Below are 18775 nucleotides of genomic sequence, written 5' to 3' on the forward strand. Positions count from 1 at the left end.
ACTTTGTGATACCAGACTTCCTGATTCATTAAGAAGGAAATCAGCTTAGTGAAGGTTGACCTCAAGTGCTTAACTGTTATATCATTGTTATATTGGCACAGACAGTGTTCACTACGGTGTTGTTCAAGGATATTTTTCGAAAGATAATTTCATTTTGGGTCTGATGATAATTTGGATTGTGCTTTCCTTTTTTGTTGTTTGCTTACTAGTGCTCTGAAATATGTTCTGATTCTGTAATCTGCTGTAGTTTCACATTGCACAAAGATGTAGTAAACCGAGGGTGCTAATTATCACGTAGTTGCCCATAACAGGTCATTTCCTTTGCACATCCAAATGCATTTCTGTGTTTGGTAAAAGATGGGAGGAATCTTTCGTCTTTTGCATTCTTGTTTTTTTAGTCATCAGCGACGCATCAGTTTTGCGTGAAAACACACATTTTTCCCCAGTGGCTATTTGAATACTTACAGTAACTCCAGCTTTGCTTTCCTCCCGTTGTTGTATACTCGTACTTTGCTTCCTGTTGAAATGTTATTTACTGCGTGAACCAGCAAAGCCAGAGAACATGCTAATCTTGAAATATAGTCGGACCATTTCCACAGCAGTCCTAAGAACCTTCTGGCTCTGTCAGCAAATGACAAAAGAGGAACCTCCTGTTTGTCCAAAAAACATAAAACATCTGATAACACGGAAACATGTCTTCCATTTCATCTTAAATTAATTATAGCTAAGACAAGTTCAAGGTAAAAATTCTCTTTGATACTTGGCTCCATTAACATTTCTCTGAGGTTTAGTGCATTCCAGGAGTTGTTGCGCGATGAGGAGATTAAATGTACTGGTGTGTCTGATTTTGCTCAACCTGCCTGCTCTGATTGTAATGAACATGACGGATAACGTTAACAGATTCTGTGCAAACAGACAGAGTGTCTGGGTCTTTTCCTACACCAGTGTAGAAGTCATCGCTAAATTTATTGGGAACAATGTTTGGCTGTGAACTAATACACATTTGGTGTAATAGCAATTACTTATACCTGAAGGATTATCTATCTATCTCAAGGCCAATTCCCTGAATACGCTGATTGCGCTCAACTGTGGGTGTAAGTGCCTGTATATGGTCGATTAACTATAGTAAATGATGATAAATGTTACTGCATCCTCTTCTTTCAGTGAAACTTGGCTTGTTGATGCTGTTTAAAAGGTTTCATTCACAGGAAACTCGTATAGCTGCTATGTAAAATAGAATATCCATTGCTGTTCTTCTAGAATGATCAATTTTTATGTATGAAATTTATCCTATTACTTTATTTTTTTTATATTACTCTCTGTAATTAGGCACAGAGAGTGAAACATCCTTCGATCACCTGTGTAATCATGCATGTCACTTCAGACATCTACGATCTTATGATGAGTTCAATCATAACTGCTTCCGCAGCCCGCTGTGCCGCTTCAGATCCGTGTCTGCTTTCACCATTTTGATTATATAGCTGCACATTGTACCAGCCAGGTGTGCCTGAAGTATGAGGGCTTTCCTTCGTCTAAAGTAAGCCAAATTCCTCAGCTTGGAGAGAGAAAAAAAGAGGCTTTCTTTTGTGCCACGTCCATCTGCGATCAGGAATGATGGGGAAGGGGAAAAAAAGAAGTCTGAGTGGGGGCAGGTGTTAAAGCTGGGCAAGTGTGGTGGTGGTTGGTGATCCTGGCTGGGGTGGGGAAAAAAGAAGAAGGAATGCGGGGCTTCTGGAATGTACTGGAATGTTTAGAGCAGTCGAGGATAATTGAGTGAATCTGGAACAAGAAAAGACAAACCCAGGTCCCGCAGTGGAAGAATGTGCTTCTGGGACGTCTGAAGAAACATTCCATCCATTCAGACAGCTTCACCGGGCCCAGAACCTTCCTTAGATGGCACCGTAGGGAATACAACTCCACCAGCCCACCTCCACCCATGCACCATTCCTTCTATACATACACATTTAACAGTGAGCTTCCTTTCAAATCCTTCTTTCCCTACATATCATACAACAAACTTCTCTTTTTATATATTTATAGTCTTTCCCTTTGAGTTATGTGTGCAGTATTTGTTTCAAGTCTGCCAAGATGAAAGCAGATACACGTCTCAAGAATATCAAGTTCAAGAATGAAGGTGTGCACACGTTTCCTTCATTTCGAAATGTATTTTGACCCAAGTTGGAATGGTGTGGGAATCAAATAGATATCTGCTACTCATCTGTCTTTATGTTCCCAGTTTTATCAAGATCCACACGCTATTCTTTTTGTAGTGAAGGTCTTTTGTGAAATGTATTTCTCAGGGATACAGTTATTTTTTCATTACCAAACTTAGTGTTGAGGTCAAGGAGATTCCTTACTTTGTTGGCAGCTCCTCTTCTGACATTACACTGTGGAGCTGTTTCACCTAAAATGTGAAGATGCGGGAATACTTATTATCAATCTGTCAGTGCAATCTCATCAGTGTTGTAAAGACGCTTGTTGTTCTTCATTCAAGGCATGATGATCAACTATTTATTGCTTTTTTATTGATGACAAGTAAAGTCAAGTAAAGTTTTGTGCTTTTAATATTTCTTCCTACATTTAAATTCCAAATTAAATGCTAAATGCTCTTTTTCAGTGCAACTAACTAACCTTCACTTTCTGCTTGTTCCTTTGATAAGCACCACCAAGAGGAGTCATAAAGTAGTTACTGCAGGTTTAATATAAATATCGATTTACCACAATGAGGATCATAATCAGAGGAAATAACACCACATACAGTGGTGAACAATGACAGCATTTCCATAATTCAGTAGTTCCTAGAACCAATTTTTACGGTAATAACTTGGAGTAATCGTTTTCTGCGTCTCACGTCACTGTTACACTGTTTCTTCTATGCGTTGAGGTTTATGTTTATGGACAGCTCTCTTAAGGTCCTGCCAGTCAGGTTGATGTTTGAACACTGTAAAACCTCTATTCTTTTGTTTTTCATTCTGTTTTAGATTTGCTGCTGTTCTTGGGATAATTATCCTTTGAATGACCCAATTTCAGGCAAACTTTAGCTGTCACATAGATGGCCTCACATTTGACTCTAGAATACTTTGTTATACAGAGGAGCTCATAGCCACCTTGGTGATTGCAAGGTGTCCAGGTCCAAATGAGCCATTCCTGTACTATAATGAACTTTAACATTTCACATGCTGACTGAGTCTGAGACGTGACTGTTGGATTTAGTTTTGTTATTTTTGTTTGTTTTCAGTTTCTCTGACCGTTGCGCTGTCTGACCTTGAAGTGAATTTTCCAGGATACCCACTTCCGAGAAAATTGCGGCATTGGCCTGAATGCTCCAAGCTAGCAAGCAGCCAGAACGTCTGCTTTTGTAGAGGCAGTCACCTCTGCTGATGGTCATCAAATCAAGTGCGAATCAAATTTGATTACCCTCATAATTACCCTGGAAGTATGGGACATAGTTTTTCACAGGACTGCATCCTGTGAAATGTCCCCCCACATAACTGTAATGTGTTATTAACAGGAACACCAACAAGCTAAAATGGTCTAAGTCAGGGGTGGGCAACTCCAGGCCTCGAGGGCCGGTGTCCCCGCAGGTTTTAGATGTGTCCTTGAACCAACACAGCTGATTTAAATGGCTAAATTAGCTCCTCAACATGTCCTGAAGTTCTCCAGAGGCCTGGTAACGAACTAACTGGAAGTGGACGCCAGTGCAAACGGGGCAGGTGCCGTATTGCTGCAGGAAGACCATCATGGTGTGGATCACCCAATCGGCTATTTCTCAAAGAAATTCAATGTCCATCAGCGAGGGTACAGCACGATTGAGAAAGAGGCCCTCTCTCTGCTGTTCGCATTGCAGCATTTCGAGGTGTATGTCGGTGGCAGTCCCTCGCCTGTGATTGTTTATACCGACCACAATCCCTTGGTATTCCTAATGCGGATGCGGAACTCGAACCAAAGGCTGATGAGGTGGTCCCTCCTGGTGCAGGACTTCAATTTGGAAATCCGTCATAAAAAGGGCACAGAGAATGTGTTAGCGGATGCCCTATCCCGTGTTTTCCCTTAAACATGACTGTCCAAAACATCTACAAAGGAGATGTCTTTGATTTTGGGAAGGGGGGTGTTACGGCTGTGGCCTTTACTGTGTTTAAGACTCTTTACAGGTCCCTCCCCTAATGAAGAGTAGTGAGCAGCTGATTGGACCATGGAACAGGTGACCACATTCAAAAAGCCGCTCTGACAGCTCCAGGGAGAGAGAGAGAGAGAGAGTGTGGAACGAGCGAGTAGCCTGACAGCCGTCGCAGTCCTGACCCTGGTTTTCCCAGCCTGTGTTTATCTTGTGTATTTGTGGGAGTGTGAATTGTAAAAGCCGCTCCTAGTGCATTAGCTGAGAGCTTAGGCACTCGTGGGCTGAAGCGGAAGGGGTGAGCTGCCTTTTCTTTTGGAATCGTTTTCTCCTGTTTTCTTGGTCAGGGAGCGAGGGATAGCTCTGTCATTTGTTTGTTCTTTTTTCTTTCTTAGGGTTTAGTTAGTCTTTTCTGGTGGGACTTAGTTGGTTTTGTTTATTATTTTGGCCTGGGCTCACCCTGGAGCTATGCTTCTTGTCCTTAAATAAAATCACTTTTTTTACTCACAACTGGTTTGGATGTTTGGCTTGGGAACCAGGGCGGGGATTTGTCTCTCTCTCCTCCAACCTTATGTGCGTCCCTACCCGCCTAGACTAGGGGCGTAACATAAATGGGGGCTCGTCTAAGCTTGGTTGGCTCGAAACTTTTTAAATTTTAATAAAAAGAAAACAGAAGTGTTGGTGTTTGGACCCAGTGGTCCCTGTGAGTCCTCCTCTGTTGTTTTAGGATCCCTGGAAGTCTATTTTAAATCTGTTGTTACTGACCTTGGTTTTAAGTTGGACAGTGATTTTAAATTGGACAACCAAATCAGAGCAGTGGTGAAGTCCAGTTTTTATCATTTAAGGCGACTGGCAAGACTAAAATCTTTTCTTTCGAGGCAGCACCTTGAAACAGTGATCCATGCTTTTATTTCTTCCCGCCTGGACTACTGTAACTCACTTTATGTGGGGGTCAGTCAGTCATTGCTCTCACGTCTGCAGCTGGTTCAAAATGCGGCTGCACGACTCCTAACAGGAACTCGAAAAAGAGAGCATATAACCCCCGTGCTGGCCTCTCTGCACTGGCTGCCTGTGTCTTTTAGAGTTAATTTTAAAATTCTTATGTTTGTTTTTAAATGCCTACACAGTCTTGCCCCGCCTTACCTCTCTGAGCTTCTTCATCCCCACATACCCTGTCGGTCTCTCAGGTCAGCTGACCAGCTGCTCCTGGAGGTACCGAGATCCAGGAGGAAGCTCAGAGGGGACAGGGCCTTCTCTATTGTGGCTCCAAAATTATGGAATAATTTGCCCATGCATGTTAGAGAGGCCCCTTCACTGTCCACTTTTAAATCACGTCTTAAAACCCACTTTTATTCCTTGGCTTTTAACCTCAGTGAGACTTAGTTTCTTTTTTTTAATGCAGTAGTTATTTAATTAATGATTTCACTCTTCTTTTATTTGTTTTTTATTTATATCTCGTGTAATTTTATTTTACAGTTCCAATGTACAGCACTTTGTGTCAGCTGTGGTTGTTTTAAAGTGCTTTATAAATAAAGTTGATGATGATTGTTAGGTATTTTAGTACCATGGTAGCATTTACTGGATATTGTTTTATAGTGACATTATACAGGAAAACTCTGTCATTCAATAAGGCCCCTTTGTTTTAGTTATTTTTCTCTTTGACCCAAGAATTGATGTGTGAGAATCACAGGCTGGTACAAGGTTGAAATACCACAGAGATCACTCCCTCAGCTACATTAGTTTCTTAATCTTTTAGACGCCTGTTGAAGGCCAAATGTTTGTTTCAGATTTCACTAATGAAAGAACTCTTTGTTTTGTGCCTTGAAAATATGTCGCTGAGATAATCACAATTGTAGCTGAACTGATAAACTACACAAAGGATGCTTCTTCACCCATGGGCAGGAAGACGCTGCCTTATCTTGGTCTGTACTGGTTTAAACTGATAATCTGCTGTCTCATGAATTTTACCCTCTATATAAACTGTTATACTTGTGAATAAAGTTGAGTCAATTTGGGAAGACAATCTGAAGCAGTCTCTGTTTTCTTGTTCTCCCAAGCTGCTCCCGAGCTCGTACTAACACGCTGAATGGCATGCTTGAATATTACTTGAGAATATATTTGACTGTGTTACAGACTAAGGTACATTCTCTGCTGATAGGTGAAGGTACATTCTCTGCTGATAGACGTCCACGCCTCGAAGGAAGTCGATCCACGGATTAGGCCCTGGAAACCGTTTCCTTCAATGATGATGATGATAATCATGTGATTCAGGTGTGTTGACCCAAGGTGAGATCTAAAACCTGCAGGACACCGGCCCTCGGGGCCTGGAATTGCCCACCCCTGGTCTAAGTATTCCATTTATTAATTTTATTATTTATTTATATTTTTATATTTCTATGGATGATGCACTGATCGCAGACCACTTTTAATTTCGTTGTACCTGTGACAAAGACAGTAAAGACATTCTGATTCTAATTGACCAGCCAACAGTCCACAGCATTATTTACAACCACATATGAAGGGAAATGTATGTCCTTCTATAACTGAAAAGCTACATCCGGGTAGTGTTTTGCATTTTCCTTGGCAAAAAAAAAATCTAACAAACCCTTTTTGTTTTGTTTTCTGATTTGTCCCTACAGAGATATGGAACCTGTATTTTTCCTTGTTAATGATTTGAATAGACTGTTAACTCGGGTTTTACTATCAGGTTTTGCTCTGTTGATCCAGTGGATAATTGATTGAGCCATAGGCTCATGGGGTCCTGGGCTGAGCGCCTGGCTGAGGGCTGACAGACTCAGGCTACACGTGATGGTCGGTGCGCGTCACCGAAGCGCTGTCGCTCGCCTGGAGACTGGAGCAGGGCTGACTGACACTGTGTGCAGCAGGCTACTGTAAATAAAGAATAAAAGCCCAACAAACTAACAGGGAACAAATAAGCAAGCTAGGAATTATCGAGTCAGCTGACTCTAGTATTTTTCTCTCGCATTCATTCGCCGAGTTGTCTCTCAGGGTGTTTTTTTTCTCCAGATTTGAACGTGCCAAGTAAAGGGAACGCAAAACATGGCTGGTTTGATGGCAGCTTTCGGTCATTACACCCACGCCGTCGTTCGGGGAATCCCTGTGTCCCTGGCCAAAGAAGCGCTGCGGAGCAGCCAGACGGAGGTGGACCTGGCCAAGGCGGTGAAGGAGCAAGAGGCTTACGTCGAGGTCCTGAGGACGAGGCTCGGGCTGGAGGTGGTCGAGCTCCCCGCGGACGAGTCGCTCCCGGACTGCGTGTTCGTGGAGGACGCGGCCGTGGTGTGCGGTGACACGGCGCTCATCACCAGACCCGGGGCTGAGAGCAGGAGAGGAGAGGTAGGGCAGTGTCAGCATGATTCAGTACGACGAAAATAAAGTTTGATGTGAAAGTGGAAAGGAAGGCGTCCTCCCGCCTCCTTTGTCCGCTGTGCTCACTTGGCATGCAATTAAGCTGCAGGAATAAGCAGCTGGATGCACTGGCATCAAGATATACAAGTGGGTGATGAGGGTCACAGCACGTAGGTGGGTTATAAACATATATTTTTACCAGTTAATAACATCAACGAAAACGTAAGCATGAGTCAGTTTCTAATTAACTTAAATAAAATCGGATGTGTAGTATTTAATTCATCCTTAAACAAGCTTGGATTCAGATTTTGAATTTTACAGCCTGGAAAAGAGCTGCACTATTCAAAGCTATACGTGAAACCAGCTGTATGTATACTAGGCAACACATATTAACCCAGTGCACTGTGCACCAGCCTTTAAACAGGAATTATGCTCATTACTTATATGAGGCAACGCCCATATTAAAGACAATGCTGCTTTTGTTTTTAACATAGCACACTACAAAAACTATATAAAAAAGTGACAGTTTAAAAAGAACTGAGATGCTGAATGTTCATGCACTTTTAGTATGTATTGCCAACTTTAACATCATATTGTTTCTGTGGTATGGAGAGCATTAATGTCAGAGCATCCTAGAAGCCAAGTAGCTCAGATTCTGGCTGATTAGGAGTCTGATGAGATGTCAAGAGGAAGAGCAAGGGGGAGGTGAATTTAGGACTCCACAGAAATGAATCAATCAATCCATTTTTTCTGAAACAAGACAACAGTATGAGTGCACTTGGTTGCCTAGTGAGGCTGGCTGAAATGTAGGGTGTGTGTGTTTATGTGTGTGTGAATGACAATGAGGGAAATGGTAGGATGGTTTCTGTGAAAGCCCCTGTCATTTCACATCAGAGTTACTTTGCTTGGCTCACTGGTGCTAATGGTCCCCGGCCTCACTGGCGGCGGGGATATTGATTGAAAAGCTCGGCGCTGCTACCTTCAACCACCACATTTCATTTATGTTGAGCGCACTGCCCATTATATTTGCGTGAACATGTTCCAAAGCCATCAGCGCACTTTCACTGTGATACTTTATAACCTTTAAATGTGATTTTTTTTTTTTTTTTCTTCTAGATTTCATACACAAAATTGCAGCGGTTTGGTGTCCAGCCTGTGTTCAGCTCATGGGAAAGTTTCATTAATTAAAAAAAAAAAGCAAAAAATTTTGGAAACTTCTGAGATATAAGAACATAAATGTTTGCAAAACAGCCACAGATGGATTCTAATGAGTAAATGACTCCTGTCTTGGGTGGAATTATAAATGACTTGGCTGAACTGGATACTTATATTCGTAATGAGATATAATTTTCAGCGCAAATGACACATCATTATGATTGTGCGAGTTAAAGCCCCGTGGGCCGTAGGATACGCTGTGAAAAATCAACAAATGGCTTTCCACACTAAAGGGAGCAGAAAAGCTTTTGTTCCACAGTTAATGTTATGTGGCAGCTTGGCAGTGAGTGATAAAGGAATGTTTCTGCTTGTTTATGTGTGCGTGCAGAGATGAGAAGCTTTTCTGTGTAATGTCATTTTGGGACTTTATATATACATGGAGCTGAACAACCGTTCCCAGTGTAATGCTCTGTTTTTAACACAGCTATAGGGTTTTAAAAAATGGACAAAATGCTCTGCTCCTTGTATCTCCTGCACACGTATCACCAAAACATGTGTCATCAGCTTGTTTTCCTGCCTTTCATTCAAACACAGTCCGGTTTTCTTCACGCTCTTATCAAAGTCAATGCTTACAGAGCTCGACTACAACATATTCATGTCTCTCCTTACCAATTATTGCTGATAATTTGCTCAGACGAGACAAGGGTTTATTGATTTTTACTTATTGAAGATGTATGAAGGAAGGCTCAGTGCAGGTTTCAGGAAAAGCCTCGTCGCCGCTCGCGATTAAGAAAGTAAGCGAGCCTCTATCATTGATTCTTTTGAAATAACCAATCAATCAATCAAAGCTTTATTCGCCACATGCAGGTTGCCCTGCAGTGAAATGGGACCCCCGGGGTACACGTCCTTTGGATTGTCGAGGGAAAGCAAAACTTTGTTCCGAATGTAAAGTGTGTTGATCAAGCGCTTTAGAGAGCTCGTGTGAAATGACGTGAGGAAATTAATGTGGGAATTCAAAGGTGTCACTTGCTGTGTTGTTATTATTTTAGTCTTGGTTATTGGTTTCTGGTCCATTAGATCTGCATCAAGTTTCATTTGCTCATGTTATTGCAATCCTCTTGTCACTACATGGCAGATTAACAAGTTGGTTTGTGTTATCTGACTTTTCCTCTCTGTTTTTCAGGATACTTTTTTTTGCATTTGATCAAATGCATTGTAGATTTTAAAATTGTTCAGCTCTGTAATTTCTCAAAGATTGCTAGAATCTTTTCCATTAGGCTTTTGCTTAAAAGCTTTTCTATGAGGAGAAATGTTTGTCTAAATTGATTGCATTATTGGGTACTACAGCCTGGAGCTCTGTATAAACCACTCCAACAAAGAGCCGAAGCTATTTTTCCCCTGAATGCCGAGCATTAGTATGAATGCTTAACTGACAGAATTCACTGAAAGAGGAGCTGTGGATTGTCATATGACCTTTAATTTCTTGCTTATTATGAACCCATTTATGCGTCATAATGAAAATGGCTCTGTTTTTTTGGCTTTAGTTACTCCGTGAGGAGCTGGGATGCCAAACCGTTTGCGTATAATGTCGAACATTTTCGAAAAACAGAGATGGAAAATATTTACTCAAGGTCCCCAAGAACATACGTCTGAAATACAGTTTTCAGCTTTGAATGCATTTTGTTCCCAGAAAAGTAGTAATTATAAGATTTTGCTTTGACAGCTTGCGAGCTTCCCTTTTCAGATTGCAAACAGCCACCTTGTGCTGTGTTATTACGGCAAATTGGTTAGCTTTTCGAGGCCAGTGACAAACATGAGCAGAGCTTTGTATTAAGGATGACTTTCTCTTTGTGACAGATGTTTTTATCAGGTTTTTTTTGGTAATTTTTTGTCTGTTTCTGCTATTCATTGAGTCTTTTTTTTAACCATCATTCTTGTCGCTTCACCAGAGCTGTTGCATGTAAAGTCCCATGCCACCATGGCCCACTTGGCTCATGACTGGTGTTGACCGCTTGCGAGCTGAGGACTCACACAAAGTACTGACAGCACAGCAACAACAGGAAGTCTCACTGAGCTGTGCTCTGCATGCAAAGAATGAATAACAATAAATAAGGAAAAGGAAAATACCCCTGTGACCCACTGACCACATTTCAGCCTATAATTTAATGACAAGTGAATCCAGCAGAAATGAGCGTGCTGCAGATGTGCTGTGGATGAGCCTGCATGATTGTGTTGTTGCTCCTCTCTTCAGAAGCTCTGACGCAGGTTTTGAACTGCTGGCGTCCTCGTGCCAATCAAAACTCGCATGTTTTCGCTTGCGTAAATACTTTATTGATCCTGCTTTCAGCAGCAGCTCAGGTTCATCTTTACATGGAGGACAGTTTTGCAAAGGATTTTTAAAGGGATTTTAAAGTACAAGCTTATTCAACTGAACTGAAGTTAACTTTTGGATAAAAAGGTCACAAGTTAGAAATATGTCTAGTTTGTCCCCCAAGTACAAGGTGTGATCAGTTCCATATTTGGGCTGGCTCACATTTTTTTTTTTTTTTTTAAACACAGACAACAAACAACAGATAACTCATTTACAGCATAACAAAGTGTAAATAATCATGTGGGTTTAAAATTTTTTTATTTTTATTTGGTTGATTGATGGCTGCTGGAGCAAAGCGTGGCTTTTCCTGCATTTTGGGACTAAAGGCCGGCATCCAGAAAGCAGAAACTGACTGCGTAAAGGGTGTGAGTCAAACCAGCCAGCCACTCAATGTGATTAGGGATGGGTATCGAAAACCGGTTCTTGTTGAGAACCGGTTCCCACTGTTTCAATTCCTTGGAATCGTTTGCCACTTTTATAAACGATTCCCTTATCGATTCCAGTCGCCCCGAATGACGTCATCACGTTGAGTAGCGTCTTTTACCCAGTAGGAAACACGGCGCCTGAGCGGCACAAACGCTCAAAAGTTTGGTTACACTTTATGAGAAAGGATGACAACAGGGCAACGTGCAATACTTGCAAAGTAGAGATTTCATCAAAGGGAGGAAACACTACGAACATGCAAAAGCATTTGCTCAAAAAACACGCGATTGCGTTCAACGAATGTCGTGTTTTTGATCCGCTCCGGACTAGCGAAGCTCAACCCAGCAGCAGCGGTAGCGTTTCCACGTCCTCTCCCGTTAATACTGCAGGTAACTAATCAATTAGCATTGCACATTATGTTAGCGTGATTTACCTTATTACAAAACCTGCTATTACTGTGCGTTGCATTTAGATAACCATGATGAGAGAGACAGAGTCTGGCTGGCTCAGATGCTGGCAGTTCTCGCTGCAGTCTACCGGTAGCGTCTCCTTTCAGGCCAGAATAATTTATGTTAAACTTTGTTATTGCTACAGGAGAATATTTATTTTATTATTTTACATATACATTTTTTTTCCTGGGGACCCCGTGACACCCCATTGAAGAGCCGTAGGCTGTGGATCTCTTAAGATCTCACTGTTGGGTTTGTAAGGCCATGTTACTCCTAAATTTCTATCTTGTTCAAAGAGAAGATATAAAACACAGTTCTAAGCTAATCGACTTTAGTGTTCTCCTTTTAAAAAAAAAAAATAATCGATAAGAGAATCGAATCGTTAAACAGAATCGAAAATGGAATCGGAATCGTTAAAATCTTATCAATACCCATCCCTAAATGTGATAGAGTGAGTTTGTGTTTCTTAGAGATAAGTAACAGTGATAACAAAATTAGGTCAAAGAGAAGTCAAAAGGGCAATAAAATCAGGTCGATGTGGAAATAAGAAAAGTTCTTTAACAGTTCAAAAAAAGAAATACCTGATACAAAATGTTCCTCTTTGGGGGTTCTGTCTTGTGTATGCACATATGTGATTTCATTGAGGGTACCAAAGAAAGCGTATATGTGTACCAACTTTTGTGCTGTGACCCAGACCGAACAGCAGCTGAAGAGTCAGTAGCTAGAAGCTGGAAGGAGAGGGACATGACGGCCTTAAACTTCCCATTCATGTTACAGACGTGCCCCCAACTGTCGATGAGGAGTTCTGCTGTAACATCCTGAGTTGTCCAAGTGAGACGTTCCCACTGGAATTGAGTAGCACACAGTGGACTGCTCTTTTAACTCTCTGGGGAGATCCAGGACGCATCACGGACACAAAAGTACAAATGAGACCTGAGGCTAAAAAAAAAAAAAAAAAGAGGAAAAAAGGCTCCCCAGATCAATATAATATAAAAATGTTTCTATGATTTTTATGCTCGTTCTCATTATTGCCAGTTTTTTCTTTTACATTTATCCCAAACATGTTGGTCAGGGTATAAAAAATGTCTTCATTTGACCCTTGCTGTAAGAAAACCACACTACCAAACAGAATCTTATCATTTAGTCTCCACTCTCACTGTGGCCACAGCCTCGCATTGGCCTCTGAAACAGGCAGCTGTTGGACATGGCACAACAAAATTAGTTTTCCTCCAGAGAATAACTGGGTTCATTCTCTGTGACAGAGTGCAGAGCAGAGTAATCACAGTCAACCTGCTGCTCTTCACATTCAGTCCAGCCCGTTAGTGCACATTAGAAAAAATGGTTCCTTTGCCCTTGGTGATCTGCTGTCTGGCCACAAAGATGCCAAAGTTGAACATGTGACATGGATTGTGTGTAAAAATGTTGTTTCGAGTCAAGATATGTTTTTTCTTTTTTTTTTTTTTTTAGATTTAAATATTGCTTTTTGTCTGTTTTCAAGCTGGAGATGAAAGTGCAATTTCACGGCAGAACAGTTCTAAAATTACACTGTAACCTCTAATCTGCTCGAACCATAACCTCCGTTTCATCACTTCGCCTGCTGCCGAGCGAGCAGGTTGTTCAGACTTTCATAATTACGGCACAAGCACGGAAATGTGGCATTTCTGCCTGTGAGAACCCAAAGGTAGATAAAATTTGGGTTGTAACTTTTGCTCGAGAATTAGCCAGCCGTAACAGTGTTGCTTCAGCAGACTCGTGGTTTTCAAGCGTCTCACTCTGGGATTGCTTCCTCTCGTAGGGTAGATGGAGATGCTCTTCAATCCTTGGGAGTGACGCTTTGGTGGATAGAAGGTGTTTTCACAGTAGTGATTTCTGCTGAACTTTTGAACTGCGCCGTATAATTGTCGCCCCAGTAACTACAGACAGCTGACTTTTTTTTTTTTTTTTTCGTATTCTTACCTGGAGCATCAGGTTGTGCTGGCAGCCTCTGAGTCTGACAGCAAAGTCGAGTTTAATTGCCTAGAAAGAAAATCCCTTCTCTGATCCTCGACCCTCACTTTTTATGTTTTTGCTCAGGCAAAAAAAAAAGACCTTAACTTGCAGCAGCTAAGCAGGCAGGCGTGCGGGATTTAGTTTTATCAAGTAGAATTCAAAGCTTCAGTGAGGTAATTACTGAACTCCTCCTCTGACACTGACGTTTTAAGTGTGGCCCCTAAATATTTAGAGTGTGCTACTTGAGACCTACTGTATCTTGTAATAGCACACGGCTTAAAGGGCGACTGCAAGTTGCCTGGAAAATAGCAATCATTTAAAAAGTGCTAAAAATCTGTCATAACTGAGTGTACAAGACTTGGATGTCTCCAGGTGTGGAGACAGGATGGAAAATCCTGCTCCACAGACACAATATTTAGGTCATGTTTTTATAGACGTAATATTTAGGTTCAGTCCACGTAGTTTATGCTTCCACGTGGGCCCCCTTTTCCGGTCATGCTTCGTGTAGCTACCCCCACAAGCGAACACCAGACAGCACATGAGCCTTGTTTTGACTAGACGGCCTTTTGCAGATGCCGATTCCTCGCTGCCCTCCCCTGCTCTTATACGACTTCCCTAACAGAACCGAACTGGCTTCCTTTGCGGAGACTTAACATCCGAGTGCGAACGTCGGAGAAGGGCGAGACATCTGAAATCCGCCAGCAGCGTGTGGGACGGGGTCTACGTGCATTCCCCAACTGTCTGTAACATTCCTACCGCATTTAACTTGCCCTTCCTCCCGCTGTTTGCCTGTCTGATTTCCTCGTCTGGATCTTTCATTCGTAACATCTTGGTGCCGCTGCTTTCTCCCATCCTCATTCATTCTTGAGACCGTCAAAGCATTAGCTGTACAGTCTCGCTCACATAATTGCCTACATTTATATTAATGGACTAACTGTTGTGTTAAATCACCCACTTAGTAATGTAGCTTGTTCGCCACTCAAAAACTATAAGTCTCCTTTTGACTGACTTGTATAGGATGTGTAGAAAGTGCTATAAATGTTTCCCTCGCTGACTTGAAATGAAAATACACACATTTTACTAGATAAAATAAGTTAATTTGTAAAGGTGTAGTAAATCAAATCAAACCACACCGAACGTTAAGTGATCCACCTCTTTAGTTTTCTGCATGGGTCAGCCAGCACGTGCCGGGGCTTTGCCTCTCATGTGGGTTGTGCAAAGATGGAAGTGGGTGAACAGCCTAGACAACCCTCCCCAATAATCTTGGACCACGCCCACTTTTAGCCCCAGGTTCACCCACCGCAACCCCTCCAACTCAGCATCAGCGCGGCAGCCTGGGAGACAGATGTGGGAGACTCGTGAACAGGAACTCCTCTCAGCCTCGCGGGATGACCCGGTCACACTCGGCCGTCACCGTGGGTGTGCGAATGTCTGGTTTGGTATGTGAGACCAAGCAGTGGAAGACATAGGAAGTAGGCCAGGCATAGACAGCCTTGCTGAGGTCAGAAAGGGTGCAGAATAAGTAAAGAAAAAAAGTTGTCCTTTTTTTCACTTGAAGTTTTGGTAATGTGAGAAAGGCCCATTTAGTTTAGAAAAATGATGTGCTGTGTAGTTTTCTCCTTACTTTTGAACATTTTTCTACTTTTGTCTACTTTCTGATCTCGGATCCACCAGACTACAAATTCAGAGTAAAGTAATACTAAGTGGAGATTGATACATATTTTCACTTTTCAGTGGGCAAAGAATTTTTCATTCTAATTTAATAATTTAAATTTCCTTTAAAAATGTCCTTGCCCTTGCAGTCTTAGCAATGTTTCTCTTGTGATTTGAAATATTTGCTTTAAGCTTTGAGCTGGTGCATTGCCGTTTTTACCACATCTAAAGGGAAGTTTCACTGACCTTTGATTCCAGGAGTGCCAATGAAAGTAAATATGTAAGCTCACAATCCCTCTTAGCACCTGTACTTCAAGACTTTACCATTTATAAGTGGAGCAATGCTGGCTTTTGGGGATTTGTACTCTGAGGCATGCATTAATATGGAAAAAGTGTTAAAGTGATGTGAATTCACTGACCATGTATTAGTTACACATTGCTAATATTGGGTTAGCTGCCATTTTTGCTTTCTGAACTGTCTTAATTCATCAGTGCATCGATTACAAAGGTGCTGGAAACATTGAGAGATGATGTGACTCTCCTGTTCTATCACATCCCAAAGGTGCTCTGTCCAAGTCAGATATGGAGACTGTGGAGGCCATTTAGATACACAGAACAATTTGGCATGTTCAAGAAATGTCATGCCGAATTCTGACCCTGTTGTCCGAATGTCACTGAAATCGAGACTCATGAGACCAGGCTATGTTTTTCCAGTCATCTATTGTCTCATTTTAGTGAGCCTGTGCAAGTTCTGTGTTCTCAGCTGATAGGGGTGACACCCCGTGTGATGTTCTGCTGCTGCAGCACACCTCCTTTAAGGTTTGACATGCTGTCCATTCAGAGATGCTCTGTGTGCTTTGGTTGTAGTGGGTGGTTATTTGAGGTTCTCTTGTCTTCTTATCAGCTTGAAGCTGTCTGGCTATTTTCCTCTGATCTCTGGCATCAATGAGGCCTTTTTAACTTAGTTGTGTAGGAAAATCCCAGCATGTCAACAGTTTTTTGAAATACTTAGATGAGCCTGTCTGACACAACAACCATTCCACATTCAAAGTTACGTAAATCCCCCTTCTTCCCCATTCTGACACTTAGTTTGAACTTCAGCGGGTCGTCTTGACCATGTCTATTTTTTTTGAAACACAACAAGCATCTCTAATACTGAAAACTCCAGTAAGCATTTATCTTGGTATCCCGTAATAAACTAAAAGCTGCTGATGACAAAATGTTTGCCTCTGCCACATTTTACTACAGTTAGTAAATCAAGCTGAAGTCAGAAGGCTAACTGAAATATATTAATGCTCATTTTATTATCTTTCTCTCTGCTTTCTCTCTCAATGTTTGACTTTTCACTCTCACACGTATCTTTTATTCTCAATCTTAAAAACAAAATACTCTGAGAGACACAAAGGGAATATCTCAAGCCTTCCAGGCTACAGCCTCTTGTCTGTCAGGCTATTTGACAGTTGTGTTTAAATGCCGAGTTTCCTCCGCTGTCACTAAACAACAACTTCATGCACTGGAGCTGACATTCAAAATGCAAAAGGTTAAAGGTCATCTTCACTGAAACACCACGATATTCTGCATGAACATTTTTCTGGTCATTAACCTGTAAAACTAATAAAAAAAACATATGATGCTAAACTTTGTTGTTCTGCTATTAAAATCCTTCAAAGTCTTTTGCTTGGTGACTATGAGATGCTAGTTATAGTTTTGATATATTTATTTGAATAATTTTAGGACAGCCGGAGATTTACTGACCCTAGTTTGCTTCCTTTCTTTTTTATGTGAAGACAAAAGTGATAAATTGAGGGTGAATAGCCAGCAATAGTGGTGAAACAATTGTTTACTGCTCTCTATGTTAGCATGCTAATAAGCATTAACACAGAGTGCTGCCCATCAGGCTGAATGGAGTCCACAGACTGCGTTTAACCAGATGAGAATGTTACAGACTGTCGGCCTGGAGCGGAAAAACTTTGGAAAGCTCCCCCTTTCCCGCCTACCTCTTTGGACACTATTATTTAAGTTTCTAAATTCAGATTTTCTCCTTCTTTGTTGCCTTAAAGGTGCAGGCTTCTCTCTTATATCTTCATATCGACTCTTTCCACTTTACCTCCAGGTAAACCTCTTTCCTTATGTAGAAAAATGGGGGTGTGGCTGTATGCACATAGTACGCAGATTGAGCCTATTGATTTAGAATAACTAACATGTGCATGTTGGTAAGAAGATAATCTGCTGGTGCCCACATGCCTTAAACCTGATATGGTATGCAAACAGACTTTTGGGGCGTTTTTGACACACTTATTAATAAATGAGGGTCAATATGAGGATTGTGTTTCTATACTGATTTTTGTCACCACCACAAGTGTTCAGACAAATCTGTTCCATGTGTTTGAAGAAAAATTGGTGGATATTCACTGCTATAAAGATTTACTCCTTCAGGACCATGAAAGTTTGCAGTTTCGAGGCAATCCAACCCAAAGTGGTGGATAAGTCAACAGAGCGACGGAATAAAATTGTCCACAAAGCTAAGCAGCTAGCATGCTTAGAACGTATGGCTTATACCTTCTCTGGTAAAGAACTTTCTGCTGTTGTCTCTTTATAATAACTGATCATTTGCTGAAGCTTTAACTGCTTTTATTTTTTCTGGATTTTAACATTCAGACAGATGACTCTGTGTTGATGAAAAGCGCGTTCAAAGTACCCCAAAAAGCTAAAAATGTGTCTCCACAGTGGGTTTACAGGTGTGACTCTGTCAAAATACTGCTCATATCCTGCATGTAATTATCACCAGGCGCTGACGTGATGCTGTTTTTTCCTCAGTTGGCAGTTTAAACCGACAAAACATTAAAGGAAGTCTGTATCAGGCTACTAACTTAAATAGACTTTTTTTTTTTTTCCAATGAGCTCATACGAGCTGAAATAATGGAATTCTGCACACAATCAGTAAGTGTTGTAAAAGCAAGGTTCATTATAGTGTTGATAGAACATGGTCGAAACTGTTTTGCTTTTGGCGCTTGGTTTCTGTTCGAAACAGTGCCTCGCTCCTGGCAACCTGGAGCCACATCAATAGTGAAGTAAGTGATGAAACATTGAACTCAACCAATTAAAAACAAAAGTAAATGAGGCACAAGTTGAAGCTTAACTTCAAGGATTTTGTAACTACTTTAATTTTTCCAAGTGCTACTGTAACTTTAGGCCTTCTGTGTCAATTCCACTGGAAGTACACACGGCACAAATTATTAACCCTTTTATTTCACG

General features: G+C 41.4%; 1 protein-coding gene across 4 annotated transcripts in view; it reads left to right on the top strand.

The window, feature by feature from the left end:
* Positions 1 to 4220: 4220 nt before the first annotated feature.
* Positions 4221 to 18775, top strand: part of ddah1 (dimethylarginine dimethylaminohydrolase 1) — an 82762-nt gene continuing 68207 nt past the window's right edge. The window contains exons 1-3 of one of the 4 annotated variants that reach the window (XM_080887403.1): positions 4221 to 4412; positions 6273 to 6400; positions 7142 to 7468. In XM_080887403.1, the coding sequence (XP_080743529.1) occupies positions 7175 to 7468 (294 nt within the window). In that variant the 5' untranslated portion in view covers positions 4221 to 4412; positions 6273 to 6400; positions 7142 to 7174. Of the gene's footprint in view, positions 4413 to 6272; positions 6401 to 6488; positions 7469 to 18775 lie in introns of those variants that run through there. The other 3 variants (XM_080887404.1, XM_080887405.1, XM_080887402.1) reach the window with 3 other exon arrangements.

Source organism: Rhamphochromis sp. 'chilingali' (assembly GCF_963969265.1).
Source record: "Rhamphochromis sp. 'chilingali' genome assembly, chromosome: 7".
Lineage (NCBI taxonomy): Eukaryota > Metazoa > Chordata > Actinopteri > Cichliformes > Cichlidae > Rhamphochromis > Rhamphochromis sp. 'chilingali'.